General features: G+C 41.0%; 1 protein-coding gene across 1 annotated transcript in view; it reads left to right on the top strand.

Moving 5' to 3' along the window:
- KIAA1210 (KIAA1210 ortholog) overlaps positions 1–21,846 on the top strand; it is a 63,438-nt gene extending 41,592 nt beyond the window's left edge. Inside the window, exons 7-14 of the mRNA XM_087813510.1 lie at positions 793–927; positions 8,145–8,340; positions 10,007–10,008; positions 10,683–10,788; positions 12,944–16,759; positions 17,725–17,888; positions 18,770–18,869; positions 20,566–21,846. Of these exons, the coding sequence (XP_087669636.1) occupies positions 793–927; positions 8,145–8,340; positions 10,007–10,008; positions 10,683–10,788; positions 12,944–16,759; positions 17,725–17,888; positions 18,770–18,869; positions 20,566–20,738 (4,692 nt within the window). The 3' untranslated portion in view covers positions 20,739–21,846. The remainder of the gene's footprint in view (positions 1–792; positions 928–8,144; positions 8,341–10,006; positions 10,009–10,682; positions 10,789–12,943; positions 16,760–17,724; positions 17,889–18,769; positions 18,870–20,565) is intronic.
- The last annotated feature ends 886 nt before the right edge of the window (positions 21,847–22,732 follow it).

Here is a 22,732-nt window from a genome sequence, read left to right on the forward strand (position 1 = left end):
TTTGTTTAAAATATTACAGATGTCCCCTTTTCTCCCCAATCACCCATTCCACTCTGTCCCCCCCCCCCCCAGTCCCTCTCCTCATCATTGTCGATATCCTTGGGTTGTGCATATCTGCATATAAATTCTTTGGTTACTCTCTCCCCTCCACCCACCCGCCCTCCTCCATCCCTCTGACATTCGTCAGTCTGATCTATGCTTCCATGTCATTGAATCTATTCTGTTCATCAGTTTATTAAGTTCTTTAGATTCCACATATAAGCGAGATCATGTGATGTTTGTCTTTCTCTGCCTGGCTTATTTCACTTAGCATAATACTCTCCAGGTCCATCCATGCTGTCCCAAAGGGTAAGAGATCCTTCTTTACAGCTGCGTAGTATTCCATGGTGTATATGTCCCACAGCTTTTTTATCCACTCATCTACTGATGGGCACTTGGGCTGTTTCCAGATCTTAACTATTGTAAACTGTGCTGTTATAAGCATAGGGGTGCATATATTCCTTCTGATTAGTGTTTCAGGATTCTTAAGATATATTCCTAGAAGTGGGATCACTGGGTCAAAAGGCAGCTCCATTTTTAATTTTTTGAGGAACCTCCATACTGTTTTCCATAGAGGTTGCGGCAGTCTGCATTCCCACAAGCAGTGTACTAGGGTTCCCTGTTCTCCACATCCTCGCCAGCATGAGCCGTTTGTTGATTTGTTGATGGTATCCATTCTTACAGGGAACACCCATAATTTGGAGGGAAGTGCATAAGTTTTTAACTTTTTCCTTCTATACGCCTCCTTAACAGATCCCACCACTGCGCTCACGCCAGCCCAACATCAGCCCACCTCTTACACCATCTGACACAGTCTCTGATGATGATGAGTCACCTAAGACCCCACAAAAGAAGGATTTACTACAGAAGACATTGACGATGAAGAAGGTAAGTGTTAGCCTCATCTTAAATGGTAGGCTGTGTGGGCATGGTGGTAGGTGGAGCATAAGTCAGAGGCATAGCTTCTTGAGTTTTATTTTCTCCTGCTATAGCTCAGTGCTAGGGAGATGTTTGGGAAAGGAGATACCATTCTTGGCTTTTGATTTGCATGGTGGTTTACATTTTCCGTCTAATTCTAAAAGCCAAATAATCAGTCTTCAATTTATAAGCAATGGAAGGCAGTATCTGAACAAAAAAAAAGTTTCCAGATGTTTTCAGTTATTTCAGGAAGAAAGCAATGGAGATTTTGATGGAAGTAAAGCCTTTACAGATTTAAATGCCAAAGTCTTAAAGATAAAGACATGTTATATTATTTGAGAGACACATATTCATACGAAAAAAATCATTTGACACATGAGAGGGCATGCATGTGTATTTCATACATCTAAGTTTGTCAACCAAATAATAGTCATCAACAATTGGAATATGAATGTATTGTGCCCATATCAATATTTCCATTCTCAAACTAATGTGTGGTTAATTTAGTTGGTATTGAACTTGAGGGGGTTTTTAAAGTGAAGTGGAATTTTGAACAATTAACATTGGGAACTAAAAAGTAAACTGAAAGGTAATTTATAATGAAGGCAATTGGCCAGTCAGCAAAAAACTATGTTTTGATGTTAAGATTCTGTAGAAGGAAGCAGCCTTCAGTTAGATATGTCAACCAAAAAAACAAAAACAAAAACAAAAAATTGCACAATTAAGCTGGCAGTAGGGGGATGGATGCTCACTGATTTATGGATTTAGGCTATGACTATCAGGTTTTTCTGCAGAATACCACTAAATCAGATGACATGGGACAGACAGCCTGAATTGGTGGAAGGATTGAATTAGATAACATTTTTGTTGAGGTAAAATACACGTAAAATGTAATTTTTTATATTAAAGTGTACGACCCAGTGGCTTTAAGTACATTTACAACATTGTGCAACCATCACTACTATCTAGTTCCAAAATAGTTTTGTTTCCCCCAAATGGAAGCCCCATACTTATTAAGCTGTCACTCATCCTTCCTCCCTCATCCTTCTTCCCTCCCCTCTGGATTTGTCTATTCTGCATACTTCATATAAATATAATAATACCGTATGTGGCCTTTTGTGTCTGGCTTGTCTCACTTAGCATAATGTTTTTAAGGTTCATCCATGTTATAGCACATATCAATACTTTAGTCCTTTTGTTTTTTTTTTCAGGTCTAATAATTACTGTAATTTTATTTTATTTTACTTTTTATTTTTTTATTTTTTTAACTTTTTATAATTTTTATTTTTGTTTAAAGTATTACAGATGTCCCTTTTTCTCCCTAATGACCCATTTCCCCCCGTTCCCTCCCCTTCCCCAGTCACTCAACCCACCATTGTCCATGTCCTTGGGTTGTGTATATATGCACATAAATTCTTTGGTTACTCTCTCCCCCTCCACCCACCCGCCCCCCTCCATCCCTCTGACATTTCATCAGTCTCAACTATGCTTTCATGTCATTGAATCTATTCTGCTCGTCTGTTTATTATGGCCAAGTAATACTCCATTGTATGGATGCACTATGTTTTTTTAGCTGTTCATTCATATCTACATATTGGTTATTGTAAATATTGTTGCTGTGAACGTTCATGTATAAGTTTTTATTTAAACACTGGTTTTCGATTCTTTTGGGTATATACCTGAGAGTGGAATTGCTGGGTCATATGGTAATTCTATGTTTAACTTTTTGAGGAACAATCAAACTGTTTTCCCTAGCAGCTACACCACTTTACATTTCCCCCAGCTATGTATGAGGGTTCCAGTATCTCTACATGCTGGCCAACACTTGTTATTTTCCTATTTCTAAAAAAATACAGTCATTCTATTGGGTGTGAAGTGGTATCTCATTGTGGTTTTCAGTTACATTTCCCTAGTGACTAATAATGTTAAGTGTCTTTTCATGTGCTTATTGACCATTTGTATATCTTCTTTAGAGAAATGTTTACTCAAGTTCTTTGACCGTTTTTAAATTGGGTTGTTTTTGTTGTTGTGGAGTTGTAAGAGTTCTTTATATATTCTGGATACTAGACCTTTGCCAGATAAAGATTTGCAAGTATTTCCCCCTATTCTGTGAATTGACTTTAAACTCTATCAAATGAACAAAATTGGTCAAAATTTTAAACATTTTAATAAAGTTTAATTTATTGCTTTTTTTCCTTTTAGTACTTATGCTTTTGGTGTCATATTTAAAGAACCATTGCCATGAAGATTTACCCCGATGTTTTCTTCTAAGAGTTTTAGCTCTTATATTTAGGTCTTGAATTCATTTTGAGTTAATTTTTATATGTGGTGTGAGATAAGGGTCGAAACACCTTAATTCTTTTGCATATGGCTGTCCAGTTGTTCCAGCACCATTTGTTGAAAAGACTATTCTTTTTTCCTTTTAATGATTTTGGCACCCTTGGTGCAAATCAATAGATAAATGGGTTTATTTCTGAACTCTCAGTTCTGTTCCATTGATCTATATATCTCTCCTTATGCAAGTATTACACTGTTCTGTTTACTATAGCTTTGTAGTGAGGTTTTAAAAAAATTTTTTAATTTAATTTTTAATTAATTTTTTTATTGATTGGGGGGGGATATCGATTTGTTGTTTCACTTATTTATGCACTCATTGGTCGATTTTTATATGTGCCCTGACTGGGGATCAAACTCAAAACATTGTGTATCAGGACGACTCTCTAACCAACTGAGCTACTTGGCCAGGGCTTTTTAGTAAGGTTTCAAATCAGGAAGTGTGATTTTTCCAATTTTGTTATTTTTTCAAGATTGTTTAGGCTACTTGAGGTTTCTTGTAATTCCATGTGAATTTTACAGTCTGTTTTTCCATATTTTCAAAAGGACACATTGGGATTTTGATAAGGATTGCAATGAATTTTAGGTCACTTTGGGGAGTATCACCATCTTAATATTAACTCTTCCAATCAATGAACATGGAATGTCTTTTCATTTATATAGGTCTTTAGTTTCTTTCAGCAATGTTTTATAGTTTACAGTGTACAAGTCTTGCACCTCTTTGGTTAAATTTATTTCTAAGTATTCTTTTTGATGCTATTGTAAGTGGAAGTGATTTCTTAACTATGTTTTTGTTTTTTGGTTTTTTTCTTTTTGGAACAACATTTTTAATGGAATTTATTGGGGTAACATTGGTTAATAAAATTACACAGGTTTCAGATATACAATTCTATAATACATCAACTGTATATTGTATTGTGTGTTTACCATCTAAGTCAAGTCTCCTTCTATCACCATTTAGCCCCCTTTTACCTTCTTCTACCTCCCCTCATGCTCCTTTCCCTCTGGCAATCACCATACTATTGTTTATGTCCATGAGTCTTTCTTTTTTTTCTTTGCTTAATCCCTCCAACCTCCTTCTCCTTCTCCTCCTCCTCTTCCTCTTCTTCTTCCTCTTCTCCTCCTCCTCCTTCTTCTTCTTCTTCCTCTTCCCCTTCCCCTTCTCCTTCTCCTTTTCCTTCTCCTTCATTAGTCCTCACCCAAGGATATTTTTTCCATTGATTGTTAGAGAGAGTGGAAAAGAGAAAGAGAGAGAGAGAGAGAGATCGATGTGAGAGAAACACATAGATTGGTTGCTTCCCAAACACACCCCAACCTGGGTGGGGATTGGGCCTGCAAACCAGGTACTTGTCCTTGACTGAAAATCAAACCCATGACCTTTTGATGTGTGAACCAATGCTTTAACCACTGAGCCACACCAGCCAAGGCACCCTTCTTTTTTTACAAAATAAGTTTGTATTGGTTTTAGAGAGAGAGGAAGGGAGAGGGAGAGAAACACCGATCAGCTGCCTCCTGCACACCCCCTACTGAGAATCAAGCCCGAAACCCGGGCATGTGCCCTGACTGGAATTGAATTGGCAACCTCTTGGTGCATGGGATGATGCTCAATCAACTGAGCCACACCAGCCAATCACCCTTCTTAACTGCACTTTTGGATTGTTCATTTCCAGTGTATAGAAATACAATTGATTTTTGCGTGTTCATCTTGTATTCTTTCAACTTTGTTTAATTAATTTATTAGCTCTAATAGATTAATGGGCATTCTTTAGAATTTTCTTTTTTATTTGTTAATCTTTTAATTTCTTTTCTTCATATTATGTCTTTTTAACTGACTTCTCTATACAAATGTACTTGGTATTTTCTTTTGTTTTCATGAGTATGCAAAATCTATCTGGGAATCCCCCCCCCTGCCCCCGCCCCAGACATTGTAATTTTCAAGTCTGGAAATTTCTATTTTTTAAAATAGTTTTCATTTCTCTTTTAAATCCCCTGTCTGATCATTTATTATAACTATATTGACTATAACTATATCTATATATAGAATTTTCTGTATTTAAGATCATGTTATTTGTAAGTAGAGATAGTTTTACTTTGTCCTTTCCAATTTATATGCATTTTGTTTCTTTTTCTTGACTAATTGCTCTGATTAGAACTTCCAGTACAATGTTGAATAAAAGTGGCAAAAACAGACATCCTTGGGGGGATCGCTTTCAGATTTTCACCATTAAGTATAATGTTAGCTATGGTTTTTTTTAAATATATGCTTTCTATCTGTAGTTTGTTAGAAATTTTTAGCATGAAAGGTTTTTGGATTTTGTCAAATGCTTTTTCTATGCCAATTGGGATGCTGTTATTGTTTTCCTTCATGCTATTAACATGGTATATCACATTGAGTGATTTCATATGTTGACCCAATTGCCTTAATATGCTGTGGGATTTTGTTTGCTAGTATTTTTGCATGTGTATTCATGAAGGAAATAGGCATATAGTGTTCTTTTCTTGTGAGCCTTTATCATGCTTTGGAATCATGGTAATGCTGGCCTCATAGAATTAAGAAGCATTCCCTTTTCTATTTTTTTTGAAAATTTTGTTAAGGATTAGTGTTGTTTCTTCTTTAGAAGCTTGGTAGAATTCACCAGTGAAGCCATCTGGTCCTGGTCTTTTCTTTGTTGGGAGGTTTGATTACTGATTAAGTATCTTTACTCGTTAGAGGTCTATTCAGATTTCCTGGTTTTTTTTGAGTAAATTTTGGTAGTTTGGGTGTGTCTAGGAATTTATCCATTTCATCCAATATCTCCACAGACCTCCCTGACTTTTTCTTTTTACTTTTAACTGGAACTAACGAGGTCTCAGAAAGAATAACTAAAATGATACAGAGGACAGAGATGGGTTTCCTTTGACAATTTCTCAGAAAGACAATGTCTTGGTGGAAGTTTTAACATAATTAATTCAACAGTTCAACAAACATTCATTGAGCAACTGCTATGGACCAAGCACATTTCCTAGTATTAGAGATACAGTAGTAAATAAAACAGATGAAAACCATTATTCATGGAGTTTATATTTGTAGTGGTGAAATAAACAATAAAACAAGATAAATAAGCAAAATATACAGTATGTTAGACAGTGATAAAAGTGCCAAGGGGAAAAAACATAGGAAAAGGGATTATGAAATGTCAAGGTGGAGGGCTAAAATTTTAAATAGGTTGATCAGCAAGGTGTCACTAGAAGATGGCTTTTGTGTCAAGACCTGAAGGAAGTGAGGGAACTAGCTACACAGGCATGGGGGAAGAGCATGTCTACAGAGGGAATAGTAAGTGTGAATGCCCTAAGGGAAGAGCACACATGGAATATTTGAGGAACAGTAAATCAGATGCGTGTCTGGAGCAGGAAGTGGTAAGCAGTATGGTCAGAGAGGTAATGGGGAGACATCATGTGAGGTTAGTGGGAACATAGATGTTGTCATCCATTGCCAAAAGGTCAGAACTACAGGAGCATCCTGAAGCATGAAAAGTTTTGAGAACAAAATAAGAGACATTACTCTGTACACTGAGTATTAAATTCATAATTCCAAGACATAACACAAGCCAAATATACAGTACCAAGAAGAGGTATTAGATAAATTAATGGCTAACAGTTGCAGAAAGAAGTTAGGAAAGGTTTGGGACCACTCTTAATTTTGTGTAATTGACCCCACAAAAAATAACTGTGCCATTCCTTCCCCTTTTCCTAAAATCTAAAACAGAATGTTGAGCTTGATGTATCATCAACCTGATATCATTAGCACTGTGTTAACTTCCCAGGCACTGGACTCACAGGCCATAAAATAACCATGTTTGGAACCAAGATAGTAGCAAAGGTTATCACTGGCTCAACGTACAATGGTGGTGGGAAAATGTGAAGGTATATGAAAGCTGCAAATACCAAAGGGGCCTTGGTTCTGTGTAGAGCTAGTTTGGAAAGAACTAGTGAGTAAATACAAACAGAAATTCTGTCCACCTGCTAAACCACATCATTTTCCACTGGTCTCAAGGAGAGAGATGGCTCATCACCTGGCCTTCAAAGGGACTTCTGCTAATCCAGATATGTGGAGATTCTTAGCAATGAGAGGTGTTCTAGGGTGTCTCTTTGAGGTGTGAAAAATGCTATCAGGAAGCCCAGAGGAGACTTTTTTGAAGCCCCTAACGAAGAACCCAACTAGGAGCTCCAGGACCAGATAGTTTAGAGAGGTGGAAGCCAGCCATAATGAGGACAAGGTGACATGTTTCATCCCCACACCACTGGGGGTGGAAGCACTCAGTTCTTCAGGGTGCTGCCATCAGCCTCTTTCCCATGAACAGTAATATAAGTAAGGGCAGTGTGTTGTCTATGTAAACTCAGCTTACAGACAAGCCCTCTTCCAACCTGATTTTCTTCCCTCCACTGAGCGCTCTTATGAAGAAATCCCAGAACCCTGATGGGTTTTACTGACACAGATTGTGCCTTCACCCCAATTAGCCCCTGTTAATTAAACAGAGGTACAAGACAAGAGAACGTGCATACCCTCTGACCTTGTAAACTCCATTAAATGGTTGGGCTCCTATCCTGAGGGCAAAGGGGAGCCCCTGAATGCTTTCTAAGCAGAGGAGCAACCTGAACTTCTTGTTTTCACCTGTTAGGGTACAAGCAGAAAGTGTGCACCTTGCCACTAATGATCCTTTTGACCTGAAGTGTCAATATTGCTGTAGTAAAAAGGGACAATGGTTCATGAAGGATTTCTGCTTTAGGAATTCTTCAACCAGAGGAATGTCCAACTTTGGAGGCCAGTGATAGCATAATGAGTTGACTTCTTTCTTTTCTTTCATTTTCTTCAGAGTGCCTTTGAGCCCTCATCTAGACCCATCCGTGCACAGTCCTTGACAACATTTGCCATGCTCAGCTCTCCCAGCAGCCCCCAGCTGCCTGTTGGTTTCAGCACCCCAGCTACCACCCAGGGCTGTCTGGATTCTTCAGCTGCTCGACACAAAATGGCTTTGAACCCCCGAAAACAAAAGAAGAAACTTCAAGTAAGTCCTTCAAGAGGCTTGGGAATAAACTCCTGCATAATAAAAGATGAGTTCGAAGCTTTGCAAATTGCACCTAGGGAAGTGGTATGATTTGGAGGATTAATACTCTAAGTAGAGGTGGTAAAGTCAAGGGCACTGTCCCAGGCTTGACACCCTTGGAGAAGTGAACAAACTTTAATCTAGTAATTGAGATGTCCTATGCATGTGGAATTTACATAAAAGGGACTGAAGAAAGTAGAAATAGTAACCTAAACTCTCAGAAACTGCTTATTGTTTTAGCATCAGGGAATTCACTCAACCTTCTTTGTAGAGGATATTCAATTATAGCCTTAAATCAGGATTCTTTCAATTAATCAGGTAAAACCCATGTGTTACGATTGCAGCACTGTTACACTCATTTGGGACAACACTAAACATTCAAAACTCAGCTATTAACCCCTCTAAAGTTCTCTCAATATCACATTGATGTCATAAATTCCTGTCTCATGACTTTCTAGCAGGCAGAGCTACACTTAGCGAGCCCATTCTTTTAAGAGCACAGCCACAGATCAAACTGAGATCTGACAGCAAGGAGAAGTGACAGTTGATAGCAGAGAGGGGCCATTTAGTACAGGGATCAAGAATGTTGCCCACCTTTATAAGTCCCTCAGGGCTACACTGTATTGTAGTCCAATGTAATATGTAATGTTTATTATTTGCCTGTGCCATCAAGAAAAGTTAAACTGTATTCCCTGATTTCTGTTGAAGAAGGTAGGGAAGTAATGCCTTTGGGAAAGATTTTTACTAAAAGCTAAGAATTAAAAGATGTTGATGTTTATAAAGATGTTTCAGTTGGCTGGAAGATAATTCACTGGCCAAACACCTAATTTCTCAGTGACTGTGGGTTATAAGTAAAGGGCTATAAATCAAAACTGAATGAGTCTAAATGATTTCATAGTCATAGTATTTTACAGGAAGGAAATTAAAGCACGAATAGTTGCCTAAGGTCAAACACCCTGGTGGTGGCAGAGCTAAGGCCAGAACCCAATCTTCTGACTTCCAACCCAGTACTCTTTTTACCCCACCTTGTTGCTCCTTAAGGCATCTCAATTACATCACCAAATACAAGTTGATAGAACAGTAGGCAGGGCAGCAGGCCCAGGGGGCCCTCTAGTGGCCCTGAAAGAATTTCCTTGGTTCTGTGTCAAGCAGAGGATGACTAATTACTATGCATTAAACCCTGCATATGCACATCACCTGGACACTTCACAAACCTGGGAGATGGAGAATGTTGGTTAAGGAAAAGTTAGTGTGATCCTTCTGCACAGCCTAATTGAGGAAAGGCCTGGGTAGCACTCTTTAAGAAGGCTGGGGTATCTACTTCTTCCTTGTGACTCTCTACCTGACACTTGAATGAATATAAAGGGGTCCAGGATCATATATGACACATAAGCTGCTGCCACTTGCTCCCTGTTTTAGAATTTCTTAGGCCTTCAAGTCCCATAGGAGGTTTCCCCTTATCCCTAATTTATAGATGTGAACACGGAGATTTAGAGAATAACTTGCCCAGGGATCCACAGAGAGTAAATGATGGAGTAGAGATTTGAACCCAGGTCTCTCTGGCCTAATTTACTCAGAAGTCATTTTGAGCTGAGTCTGTGCACAGGCACGTAAAGTGGGAGCATAAAGAGTTGTATGTTTGTCTTGAGATGTACATCATAAAGGCTTGCGTACATTAAGCAAATTCTGGACACTGTTCAATATAGTGCTACTCTGACATCTCTAAAGTTGCACTGTAATTATCTGAAAACCTTGTTTATTCTAAACCAATTTCAACCCCTTCAGTATAAAGACTGAACCCTTCATCTTTTCCTCTCTTCCTTTCCAACAAAACCCCGATCCTCTTTCTGCTTTTGAGCTGTAAAGACATAATTCATATTTTCACTAAATTCCCTGGGGAACAAAAAGCCAAACGGGATTTGAATTTCGCTCCTAGGTCTGATGAAGCAAATTTCGTAATTCCAGTGTTGCCAAAAATATGATTGTTATCAGGTCCAACACCCCATTTTCAGATTTATTGCTTTGCAGTGTGTTTCAGTGGCCTCTAGGGGTGTTTTAGAGAGTTCCCTGCAGCATATCACTAAGAGATTAGAAACTTCAAATGTAGGTGAATGACTTCCAATAGGTAAAATGATCACCAGGTGATGGATGCCATTGGAAAGAGTTTTCATTGTTAATGGTATTGTTATGTTCCCAGCAGAGCCGTTTGGACATTAGGGATGTTTTTCCTGATTTTTCCCCTTTGGCAACTATGCAGGGGTGGGTGAGCACTTTAGTCTGATTCAAGCTCTTTCTTCTCTCTTTTAGGCAAAGCCAAAGCAGGAGGAACCAAGCTTTCCACTGGTTTCTGAAGAGGAGAGTAAAACCAAACTGCAAGCAGCTAATCAAAAGAAGCTCAAAAAAGACAGTGCAGGTTGGCATATCTTCCCCCTCACCCAGAAGCATGCACTACAAGCTTAATTGCACAGAGCTATATGATGGGAGCTATATAATGAGAGTTACCTAGGCCAGTTGTCCTTGGTTCTCAGAGAGCTTTCAATTTAAGATGCATACTAATGTGGTCCAGGTGTCTCCATCTAAACTGCCTAATTAATACAATTGCCACTTGCATGGGATTTAGGGAAAGGGTCATAACTGGATCCCTAGTTTTGTCTGAATGAATTTCCAACCAGAGGTGTTTTGTGTTTGTAAATTTAAATTTTTTTAATCCTCTCTAATGTACATGCTGAGTTACTTAGTGAGCCCATATATCTGAGGGCAGCCAATAATTTCCCCTTTAACATTCCCTCAGCAACAGAACCAGACATTATTATAGAATTGGCCCCAAACTAGTTTTTTAAAGTTGCTTTTCTCTTCCAGTAGAGAGAAAAGGTCTTGCATTAACAGTGAGACCAATTTCCATACCCATGGGTAAAGAGGGCTGGGGCAGCTGTAGACACATGTCCTTGACAGCCAACACCCATCAGATCACCAAATAATACCACAGGAGTGAAAAATCTCTCTGTATGTATGTGTGGATGTTGGCTCCAGCTGATGACAACCTAACTTCAAGCAATACTTGACAAAACAAAACCCCAGTTTCACAAATTAAGCCAAACAGTTATTTCATATTTTTCCACAAGGGATTTCACATGTGAGTTTGAAGACAGGATACTCCTAAACAATTTTTTTAAATATCTTTATTGATTTCAGGGAGAGGAAAGGAGAGGGAGAGAGAGAGATAGAAACATCAATGATGAGAGAGCCCACAACCGGGGCATGTGCCCTGACTGGGAATCGAACCCCGATCGCCGGGATCCTAGGTTGATGCTCAACTGCTAAGCCACGCCCAGCAGGGCCTAAACAAATTTTTTCATGAAAACAAATCTGTTCGGCAGAGAGAGAGAGAGAGAGAGAGGGAGAGAGATGAGTAATTCCTTTTACTTTTTATCATTTTTTCATATTTACTTTTAATAGTTGTCCCTTTTATGCACAGAGGATAGAACTGATTCAGTGTCCATGGGGGCAGATACTGATTAGTTTTCCATATAATGAGAATAAGTAGTTTGGAGTGTACCCAGCTATGCTCATTGCTGTATGCTGGATATGAAGCCACTAGGTGGAGCTAGGGATGCAGTGGATGATGGGGGAGGAAAGGCAGCAAGGGCCCTCCTTTCTGGGCATCAAGCTGAGTTCCTTAGTAAAAGTATACAGAGGAGAGAAACAATCTGTATAACTGTTGCCTTGTACTTGACCTGAAGTCTATGGAGAAGCCTTAGTGCAATTAAGGCTTTCCAAGAATTTCTTTGTATGTATATTATATCAGATTATTTTAATATAAGAGAGTGGCCCTGGATGGTGTGGCTCAATTGATAGGGGCGTTGTTCTGTACACTGAAGGATCTTGGGTTCTATTTCCGGTCAAGGCACATGCCTAGGTTGCAGGTTTGATCCCTGGCCCTTGTCAGGATGCATGATGGAGGCAACCAATCAATGTTTTTTTCGCACATTGATGTTTTTCTCTGTCTTTCTCTTCCCCTTTCCCTTTCTCTAAAAACAAAAAATCAATGAAAATGTCCTCAGGTGAGGATTTTAAAAACAAACAAACAAAACAAGAGAGTAGAAAACAGAAGAAAAGGGAGCTATAATTTTACCTCCCAGATAATCCCTGTTGACACCTTTCTTAAAAAATGAAGGAGTACCTGCATATGATATGAAAATTAAGTAGAATTAAATAGAAAATATAAATACTAATTAGAAAGTAAAATTTCCCCTTGCCCTGCCCCAGTCAGTTTCCTAAATGATAATTATTGCTGCAAGTTCAAAAATTGTCTTTTGATGTGTCTCATTCCTAATGGTGGACCAGGCTATTGATATAATGGTAATGAACCAACCTTAGAATTAGTTCATAAAACTGGGATTTCACATCAATTTTAGTGAACAAGTTGCTCTCTATCTTCTGAATAGCTACTTCTTCATGCTAGAAAATTCAATAGCAAATAGGTACTCATTAGGCCAAGGAAAATTGTTCTTATTTTAGGAAGTCAAAAGCCCACATATTTTTCCTCTCCTTATTTTTATTTGGTACAGGTCCCTCAAGTCAGGAACAGAGCAACAAAACTGAGATTTATAAGGCAACAGATCAGGCTGCAAACACAGATGATGCTGACAGTCAGGGCTACTCATGGCCAGCAGCATATGGCAGACGACGTGGAAGAAAAGAATCAAGTGCTTCAGGCACGAGTGAGTGTGGACCCAGAGGAAGGAGCTCTAAACAATCCATTGAAGAGCTTGGCTTAGGAGATAGAGCTGGGTACCCACCTGCCGATAATATCACCAGGGGTAGCCCTTTCCAGCACTTGTCCTTGGAGAAACAAGTCATGAAGCAGCCCAGAGTTCTGCAATTAGAAACCACTACTCCTCAGGAGTTGCTTTCAGATAAAAATGACATGGGAAGGAGAAAGGCAGGTTTCGATTTTAAAACCCAAAAAGCATCGGTATCATATCCCATACCTAAAGACATGAAAGAGTCCATGGCTAGTGGTCCATCACAATATCATGAAGAAGGGGCTTTTGGAACCAAGAAGTCAGAAGCCAGAGCTTCTCTTTTGGCGGAAAGCTCTTCTACATCCCAAGAAGATGTCATGTTCTCAGTGCCAGGGGAGGCTCAGGTGTGTTTGGATCCTTCTCATAGCCAGTCAGAAGAGGAAGATTCCTCCAGTTCTGATTCAGAAAGTGCCCAGTATGAAATGGAGTCAGTTCAGGATACCTCAACTATCTGCAAAGAAAAGCCTCCTGGAAATGTCCTCCAGGCCTTTCCAGCAAGCGTTTTGGATATGGCAAGTGCTTTAGCAGAGGGAGGCATTTCCCAGTCTTTGGGGAAGCCAGAAGCTGAAGGAGTCTCCTCAGATTCAGATAGTAATTCGGAGGTGGAAAGTGGTTCTGAGCAGCAGCTGGGTCCCGGATACTTATTCCAATCCTCGAGGAAGCCCGAAGATGAAGAATTCTCCTCAGATTCAGAGAGTGCCTCTTCAGAGGAGGGCAGTGGTTCTGAACAGCAGCTGGATCCCAAATATTCTTTCCAGCCCTTGAGGAAGTCCAAAGATGATCAAGAAGCTTTCACAGAATCAAGCAGTTTTGTTGGGAAGTTGAGCAGTTCTCCTGAGCAGCTGGCTCCCAAATGTGCTTCCCAGGCTTTGGGGGAGCCTGAAGACAAAGTGTCAACAGAGTCAAATAGTTATTTTGAAAAATGCATTAATGCTAAGGATTGGAGCAGTTCTGAGGAAGATACACCTCCCAGGAACCCTTCTCAGGCCTTGGGGAAGCCCACAGATGAACAGGAAACCTCCTCAGTTTCAAAGCGTATACTCGAGGATTGGGGTGTATCTGTGGAGCAGATTTCTCCTAGACAACTTCCTCAGCCCTTTGTGAAGCCACTTGTTCAGCAACAACTCTCTTCAGGTTCAACGAGTGCTTTTTCGGAATGGATGCCAATGCCTCCCAGGCACCTTTTTCAGCCCTGGCTGAGCCCTAAATCTGAGCAACAAGCCTCTGCAGGTGCAGAGAGCACTGCTTCTGAGTGGGGCATTTTTATGGAGCCGCTGCCTCCCAGAGTACCTTCAAAGCGCCTGATGAGGCGTAAAGTTGAGCAACCAATCTCTTCAGGCACAGAAATGGCTACTACTGAAGGGGCCACTTCTCTGGAGCTGCAGCCTTCGAGAAATCATTCTCTGCCCCCAGGGAAACCAATAGTTGAGCAAGAAACCTCTGCAGATCCAGAGAGCCCAGCTGTAAAGGGGAGCATCTCTATGGAGCCTCTGCCTCCTAATGTTACTGCCCAGCCCTTGATGAGCCCAAAAGTTGAACAAAATATGTTCATAAGTTCAGGGGGTGCTGAGAAGGTCATTTCAGTGCAGCCAACATCCTCTGAATGTTGTCCCCAATGCTTGACAAATCCTCAAGACCAGCATATCTTCTCAGAAAACACTGCTAGTAATGAGACTATGTTTGTGGAGCTCCCGCCTCCAAACTGCCCTTGCGAGCCCTTGGTGAGGCCTAACATCCAGCCACAGGCTATTTCCTGCGACCCAGGGAGTGCTTCCACAGAATGGAGCAGTCCCGTGGAGTCGATGCCTCCCAGACCCACCTTCTGCCCCTGGGGGAGCACCAGCTTTGAACAACAACCCTCTGCAGATCCAGAGAGCACTGCTCAAGAGTGGGGAATTACTGTGGAGCCACTGCCTCCAAGAATGCCTTCTCAGCCCCTAATGAGATCAGCTGCTGAGCAAGAAGTCCCCTCAGGTTCAGTGAGTGCTCCTGCAGAATGGAGTGGTCTCGCACAACCAATGCCCCCCAGATACAATTTCCAGCCCTGGGTGAGCTCTAAATTTAAGCAACAAGCCTATGCAAGTCCAGAGAGCACTGGGACTGACAGGAGCATTTCTATGGAGCCTCTGCCTCCCAGAAAGCCTTCTAAGCCTGTGATGAAACCAGTAATCAAACAACCGATCTCTGCAGGTCCAAAGAGTGTTGCCACTGAGGGGAACACTTCTACAGAGCTGCCACCTCCCAGACATTGGTCCATTGTGAGACATAAAGTCCAGCAAATGATGCCAACTTTTGAGAATGCTGCTGTTGGATGTGTTTCTGGGAGGCCACTGCCTCTTGAATATCCCACCCACTTCTCAATAAAGTCTAAAATTCAGGAAATATCCTCGCTTCCACAGAACACTGCTGTTGAAGGAGGCAAGTCTAAGAAATCGTCACATCCCAGGTGTCCTTCCCAGTCATTCGTGAAGTTTATGGCACAAAATATATTTTCAGAGAACCCTAGTATGGAGAAGCAGGTTTATGTGGATCTTCTGTCTTCAAAACAAGCTTCCAAATCTTTGCTGTGGCCTAAAGTTGAGCACCAAGCTTTCTCAGGCTGGGAGAGTGCCGATATTGAGGGAGGCATTTCATCGAAGCTGCTGCCTATGCAATACCCTTTACAGTCCTTGGGAAGGCCTGAAGACGCACAAGAAGTTTTCTCATATTCAGAAAATGCTCCAGTGAAGTGTAGCTTTCCTCAAGAGAAGCTGCCTCCCAGATACCTCTCCCAGGCCTGGGGGAAGCTTGAGTATGAGCAAAAAGTCTCAGTTACTAAGAGCTCTCTTGAAGAATCGAAGTGTTCTGGAAAGCAGCTGCCTTCCAGATACCCTGTCCAAGCTGCGGATGGGGCTGGATTGCAGCGACAGATGACCTCCACAGGCTCAGTGAGTGTACCTGTAGAGTGGAGCAGTGCTGAGAGTCACATGCTTCCCAGACACGCTTTTCAGGCTTTTGCACACCTTGAATATCAACAACAAGTTTATCCAAGAGCCATGAGTGCTGCTGCTAAGGGCACCATTTTTGAGAGCAATCCTAGAAGGTGGACCCTACCAAGAGGTCCAGCTTCTCCAAGCAAAACCAGGAAACACAGCCAAGGCTCTGAAGATGTCACTAAGAACATCTCGACTCCTGCTACCAAACCTGTGAAGTTCACCGTCGCTCCTACCTGGCCACCATCCACTTCTGGGGACACTTACTCTAAGGAGGAGGTTCTTGAGAGTAGTGATCCAAATAACAGCTATTCAAATTTATCCACCAGTGAGGCTGATGTTGAAAGCCTTTTTGGAGTCCGACTGAGGAGGACCCCTTCCTCTCAGAAGTACAAGAGTAAGGAACAAAGCCATTTTAACAAGCTTCCTTCACTCTCCTTGGGCCCAATTTCATCTCCCGGAGATAAACCACAAATCAGAAGTGCTTCCCAGGGGCTCCTGGGCATCACAGAGAACCTCACCGCAACATCTGACATTGCAGAGAAGCAACAGAGCAAGCCGAAATCTGAGAGCATGATCAAGAAGCAACCTGAATACAAAATCCCAGGTGAGACTTTATCTTTCCAGACGCAGTTAGGTACCAAGTGGAGGGAAGAACTGGAAATCAGTCTTTAATGGGAAGAAGTCTGTTCTAGCCTTGTCTGCTGAGTTTTTCCTTTGATAAGGCTGGTTTGTTGATTTAGGGGCAGGATAGTGGCCCATTCTAGATTAATGGATTCTCTAATGGACACATGACCATGTCCTCATTCCCTCTCTCCCACCCTCTGTACACCTTACATTTAGATGGAATTTTGTTTTCCTCAAAACACTTTTACATGTATTATGCTCCCCCCAACACCATGTGGATTTTTTAAGCCAGCTCATTAATAGAGCACTATGTTCAGACTCTCAGCTTGAAATCTTAATTTACTGTGTTTGTACTTTCCACAGCTTCTTCACTCACCTGAAATGTCTAAGACTCCAGAGCTAGGTGATCTTTTGAGCACTAATCTCTAACAAAGCCTTTGCACCTTCAGACTCACAATCATATAGTCTTGTATATGCTTATAACCACACCCACACAGTCTTGTATATACTTATCACCACAGCCACACACTTGCATGAGGAACTATGAAGTAACAAATACTGTAAGCATTTCCTTGAAGTTAGAGGAATGACATTAATGGCCAATGGCCTGAGCCTCTGGCCTCCTAGGAATTTTTCCAGCCCACCTGGCAACCATTGTCCTATCATGATTTGGAGATAGGAAGAGGGAAGGACAAGGGAGGGAAAGGGACCAGTAAGAGGACAGTATGTAAACTTCTAAGTACAGCTTCTTATCTACCCAAGGAACTCCTGCCTTGGCAGGTTGTGGGGAGAGCACAAAAGAAAGGGGCCCTTCTCTATGTGATATCTATTTTCATTTGGCAATTCACAAGGATACCATTGGGACATTATTGTGGGTAGGCTCCAGCCAGGCTCAAGATTCCGCTAGCCTCACTTCAGTTCTAACTCCTTTAATTCCTTTCTCAGGAAAGGCTCCTGGTCAACAATCAGGTTATGCCACCTCACAGCCATCTTGGGTAACCATGGCAAAGCAGAGACAGAGGAATTTCCCTACCCAGGTTCCTCTGAAAGAACCGAAAACCAAGACTAGAGCTGGAGCAACGGCTGACACTAAGGCGCCTAGATATGAGGTAGGACCTGGGGTAGCCCACAAAACACTCCAAAAGGTTGCATTGGGAACTTTGCCAGTCACGCAGCTCTCCACTTCTTTGGTTGCATTAATCAAGATGAGGACTCTTCAGGGGATAAGACTTGCTTTGTACTCAAACAAACGTGCCCCGCTTTGTGCTCTTAAAGGGTACGTGAAAGTAATGAATGTGAGAAGATTCTGTAAATCAGTTCATGTCCTAAACATTCTAAAGCAGGATTCTGTGAAATTGGTTGAGAAATAAGGAGTAAGTCATAAAAAAACCCAAAGGTAACCACTGGGGTGAGAGTTGAGTAACTATCCTTACAGATATTTTATACCTATAAGTATATATATACTCATTAATTTAGACCAGTATGGAGAGGTTAATTTGAAAAGCTTAAACTGTACAGTTTTGAAAAGGCCTACAGTTATATTGTTTTCTAATGCAAGGAGTGCAAGTCAGATGTCAACAAGTTTTGCTAAATAGAAATCCTATGGAACTCACTTCAGTTAATTGATAAGATTTGTGTGTAATCACCATACAAATGCTGTTAAGTGCTAGGGAAAAGGTTGTTCTCAAGTTAAATAATTCTCATGTTAACCTGTTTACACTATATATATGATTAGACAATCCTTTCTTCCAGATCTGAAAAGTGGTTAAACCTGAACCAGCTTAGGTTTTGTGAACCTAAATTCTGAACCAAGGGGCTCTCACTGCTATTTCTTTTCTTATCTTTCTCTATCTCTATCTCTCTTTTTTAAAATTAGTGTTGACCTCATAATACCCAGGACAGGGTTTACACCTTGTGATCTTATGAATAAGTAATTTTCTTTTTTCATGTTAGGACTTACAAGCTTCCTGTTTTCATTTTTGTATTAAAGGGAGCTGGCCTTGCACAAAACCAACAAACAGAAATTTCCACTTCCATTGTCAATAGACAGAAGATGGCACAGATGAAGCTACTGGAATCTACCAAAGCAGGTAACACACACACACACATACACACACACACACACACACACACACACACACCTCAAATAGCCCTGGCAGAATGCTGTGAAATTATTGCAATTTCAAGTTCAGACAATATGTCTTCCCCTGACTCCTGGTCAGCTTCATGATTCTTTCATGGCTCTTCCATTAGATATAGATATTAGTTTGTTTTAGGAAAACCCAACCATTATGACTGCTCTAAGTTAGGTGTATAACTTTCAGAGTAGCTTCCACTCTTTTATGGTATTGAGGAAATTGTGTAGGTACAAAATTGTGATGATGTACTAAAATGTTCCTGAGGCTAGTATTCAAGAGGAAACAACCAAGCTACTTTTCAGTTCATAGCAAAGCGGTGTTTCCTCACCTTCTATATTCCCAATGAAACTATTAAGAATAATCCACTATAAAGACCCAATGGTATTGAATTGTTTTTTAAAACTATTTAAAAGGCTTGTTTCAGCTCCTCTGTATTCTGAGCAGGGGTATGAGAGGTGGGGAAATGTTGAAAGCTGAAAAAACATTATGCTGGGATAGATAGAATGTGATTTCATCAGCAGAGTTATATGCCAGAGGGATTTTTTTTTTTTTCTTCAGCAGGAGCAGGGGGCAGGGAGGATGAATTTATATTGAATCATCTTTGTCCTTTCCCTTAGTCCCCCTCATGAAGAAATTAGACTAGTAATTTAGGAACTCATTGTCTCGCCATGAAATAGCAGCACCTGATCTGCTCATAGCTATTAATAATCTCATGGGCACTATACTCCTATCAAGTGGTTCTCAACTCACTGTGTATTAGAATCACCTGGTGAGCTTTTAAAAAAATTGCAGATGGCCCTGGCTCCATTGCTAGAATTCCTAACTCAGTTAGTTCAGGAAATGGCATGGGCGCCTTGGTATTTTTATTTATTTATTTTAAAATAGTTTATTGATTTTTAGAGAGAGAGGGAGGGAGAGAAACATCAATGTGAGAAGGCAACATAGACGGCTGCCTCTTGTATGCTCCCCACCAGGGATTGAGCCAGCAACCTAGGCACATGCCCAGACCAGGAATTGAACCCGCATCCCTTTGATGCACAGGCTGATGCCCAACCAACTGAGCCACACTGGCCAGGGCTGGGCATTGGTATATTTAAAAAACTCTAGGTAATTCTTATGTGTAGCCAGGGTTGAGTCTAAGCCACAAGTTAATCAACCATAAAACAGGATGAGGGAAGGAGTAGAATTGGGGAACAGGAAGGTAGTCTGCTTGGTCAGAGTAGTTGGTACAGTGTTATTTAGCATAGACTTTTACTGAGTGGAGCTATTTTGTCATCATTTATGTCATAGAACATCATGGATTGCCAAAGGAAAAATAATATTACCTTCTTGGAAATTTAAAAAACTGAAGATATCATACAATATGATTTCTCTCTAGTCTCAATTCAAAAGTATAAGACAATCCAATAATAACCACCCAAACACTGGCAGTTACAGCTGTAAGCATTTTCTCTCAGACGGTCCCTTGTCCAAGTCCCTGTGGCCATAGTCATATTGATTTTACCCCTTTGTCATACCACCCATGGCATTGTACATGCATTGAATTTTAAAAAGCAGAGTAAACATGAGAGGAAAATTTTTATTGCATTCTATAAACACAGGTCAGTACTTCTCAAGCTTCTTACTGCTTGTGTGTTATTTGCTGTAGTTCCAGTAGGATTTGAAAGTGAGAAGATATTTCAAGTGCCTGCCATGAGAAAAGAAACCAGACCATCTTCAGCTCACCCAGCCATGTTCCAAGAGCCAGTTGAGCCAGTCTGGTTCTCCATGGCCAAGAAGAAAGCCAAAGCATGGAGCCACATAACAGAAACCATGCAATAAATAGTTCCTGGGTGGAGCATCAGCATTTCAAATGATAGTTGCCAAGAGTTGCATTAATGCCATATAGTGATTTATTTACTATAATCATTTTTAGTAAGCAAAAAAGCCTTAAAATGGGAATTAAAGCTAATAATTGTGTGAGTGAAACAAATGCCAGGAATGCCTAATGTTTAGTACAGTCACTGCCAGCATCTGAAAACCCAGCATTTTCTCTATAAAAACTATGTAAAATGTTTGCAGTACTGTAGAATTTGGAAATCTTTTACTTTGGATAATGTGATTTAGAAGGGCAAAAGCAAAAACATTTTGTTGGAGCAACTAAGATAAGGGCCATTTCCCTTGATCAAATGAATTAATTTTAGTGGAAATAGCCAGATGATTTGGTCCAAGGATTGGCTTTTAGGCTTATGAGCCTAGTTAAGTGCTTCAGTTCTTTGGTTGCTGCTCCAAGCTTTGCAAAGGCCCCTAGAAGAGGTGGTGGAAGTGAAAATTCTGGGTCTTCAAGAAAAATTTTGCACTGCCTGTCCCTCAGTCAGCCCAGTGCCTTTTGAAACACCTTCTTTGTATACCTGGGAACCTCCAATGCCTGCAATTTATTCAGAGCTCTCTTTCCACATTCACCATGTCAACCTGTCACAGGTCTGGCAGCAGTGAATAATACCTTCCTATGAGACAGAATTTTTCTTGGGGATTATCATGCTCTGGATGGTTAGTTCATCACTGTTTGACTGCTTGCCCCAACGCCACTGTGACTCCAGTTGCTCAGAAGTGTACTAGATATCATACATATCTTGTTTTATAAGCACTGGAGACCCTGTTGAAATTCAAAATTCTGTTTTGTTGTTGTTGTTAATCCTCACCCAAGGATATTTTTTCCATTGATTTTTTTTTTTTTTTTAGAGAGAATGGAAATGAGGGGGAGAGACAGAGAGAGAAACATTGATGTGAGAGACATAGATTTGTTGCCTCCTGCACTTGCACCCTGACCGAGGCCAGGTTTGAGACCACAACTGAAGCATGTACCCTTGAATAGAATTGAACCCAGGACACTTCAGTCCGCAGGATGACTGAGCCAAGCCAGCCAGAAATTCAAAATTTTGTAGATGCCCAAAATTTTGTAGATGCCAAAAAATTTACTTTTAGTCAAGAAACGTTTTCCTTCCTTCCTTCCTTCCTTCCTTCCTTCCTTCCTTCCTTCCTTCCTTCCTTCCTTCCTTCCTTCCTTCCTCCCTCCCTCCCTCCCTCCCTCCCTCCCTCCCTCCCTCCCTCCCTCCCTCCCTCCCTCCTTCCTTCCTTCCTTCCTTCCTTCCTTCCTTCCTTCCTTCCTTCCTTCCTTCCATAAAAATATTTTTTTCTTGATTTCAGAGAGAGGAAGGGAGGAGAGAGAGACAGAAACATCAATGATGGGAGAGTCATTGATCAGCTGCCTCCTGCACGCTTCCTGCTGGGGATCGAGCCCGCAACCCAGGCATGTGCCCTGACGAGGAATCGAGCCACGATCTCCTGGATCATAGGTTGATACTCAACAGCTGAGCCACGCTGGCTGGGCTCAGTCAATAAACTTTCCATGAAGGAAGTCTAGGGCCACTGGAGAACTACCTTACCCCCTAGTTCCAGCCTTAAGGGTAGAGACCTCTGCATAGCCCAGTTTCTTTTCTCTTTCCCTCAGAAAACTCTATTTCACAAGATTTTAGCCCAAAGCAAGACTGCCATAGAACAGTTAATTTTTTGCTAACTGGAAGCCTTAAGTGATTAAATCAGCCTCTCCTTGCCCTTTTTCCTAAAGGCACACATCTCAAAAGTCACTAAGTTTAACAGCCCCCACCTCCCCAGTGAACCACTCAATCAAGTCTTGTCCCTCTATTCCATTCCCCAAACACACCAAACACTAAAGTAGCACTTCATCTGGATGCCTGGACAGCACCTTGCTCACTTTCTTAGGAGACCCAGAAGTGTCTTCTCATTACAACTTTCACTGTGCCTACCTCTGCCAC

This window comes from Miniopterus natalensis, chromosome X (genome assembly GCF_054644295.1).
Source record: "Miniopterus natalensis isolate mMinNat1 chromosome X, mMinNat1.hap1, whole genome shotgun sequence".
NCBI classification, from domain to species: Eukaryota; Metazoa; Chordata; class Mammalia; order Chiroptera; family Miniopteridae; genus Miniopterus; species Miniopterus natalensis.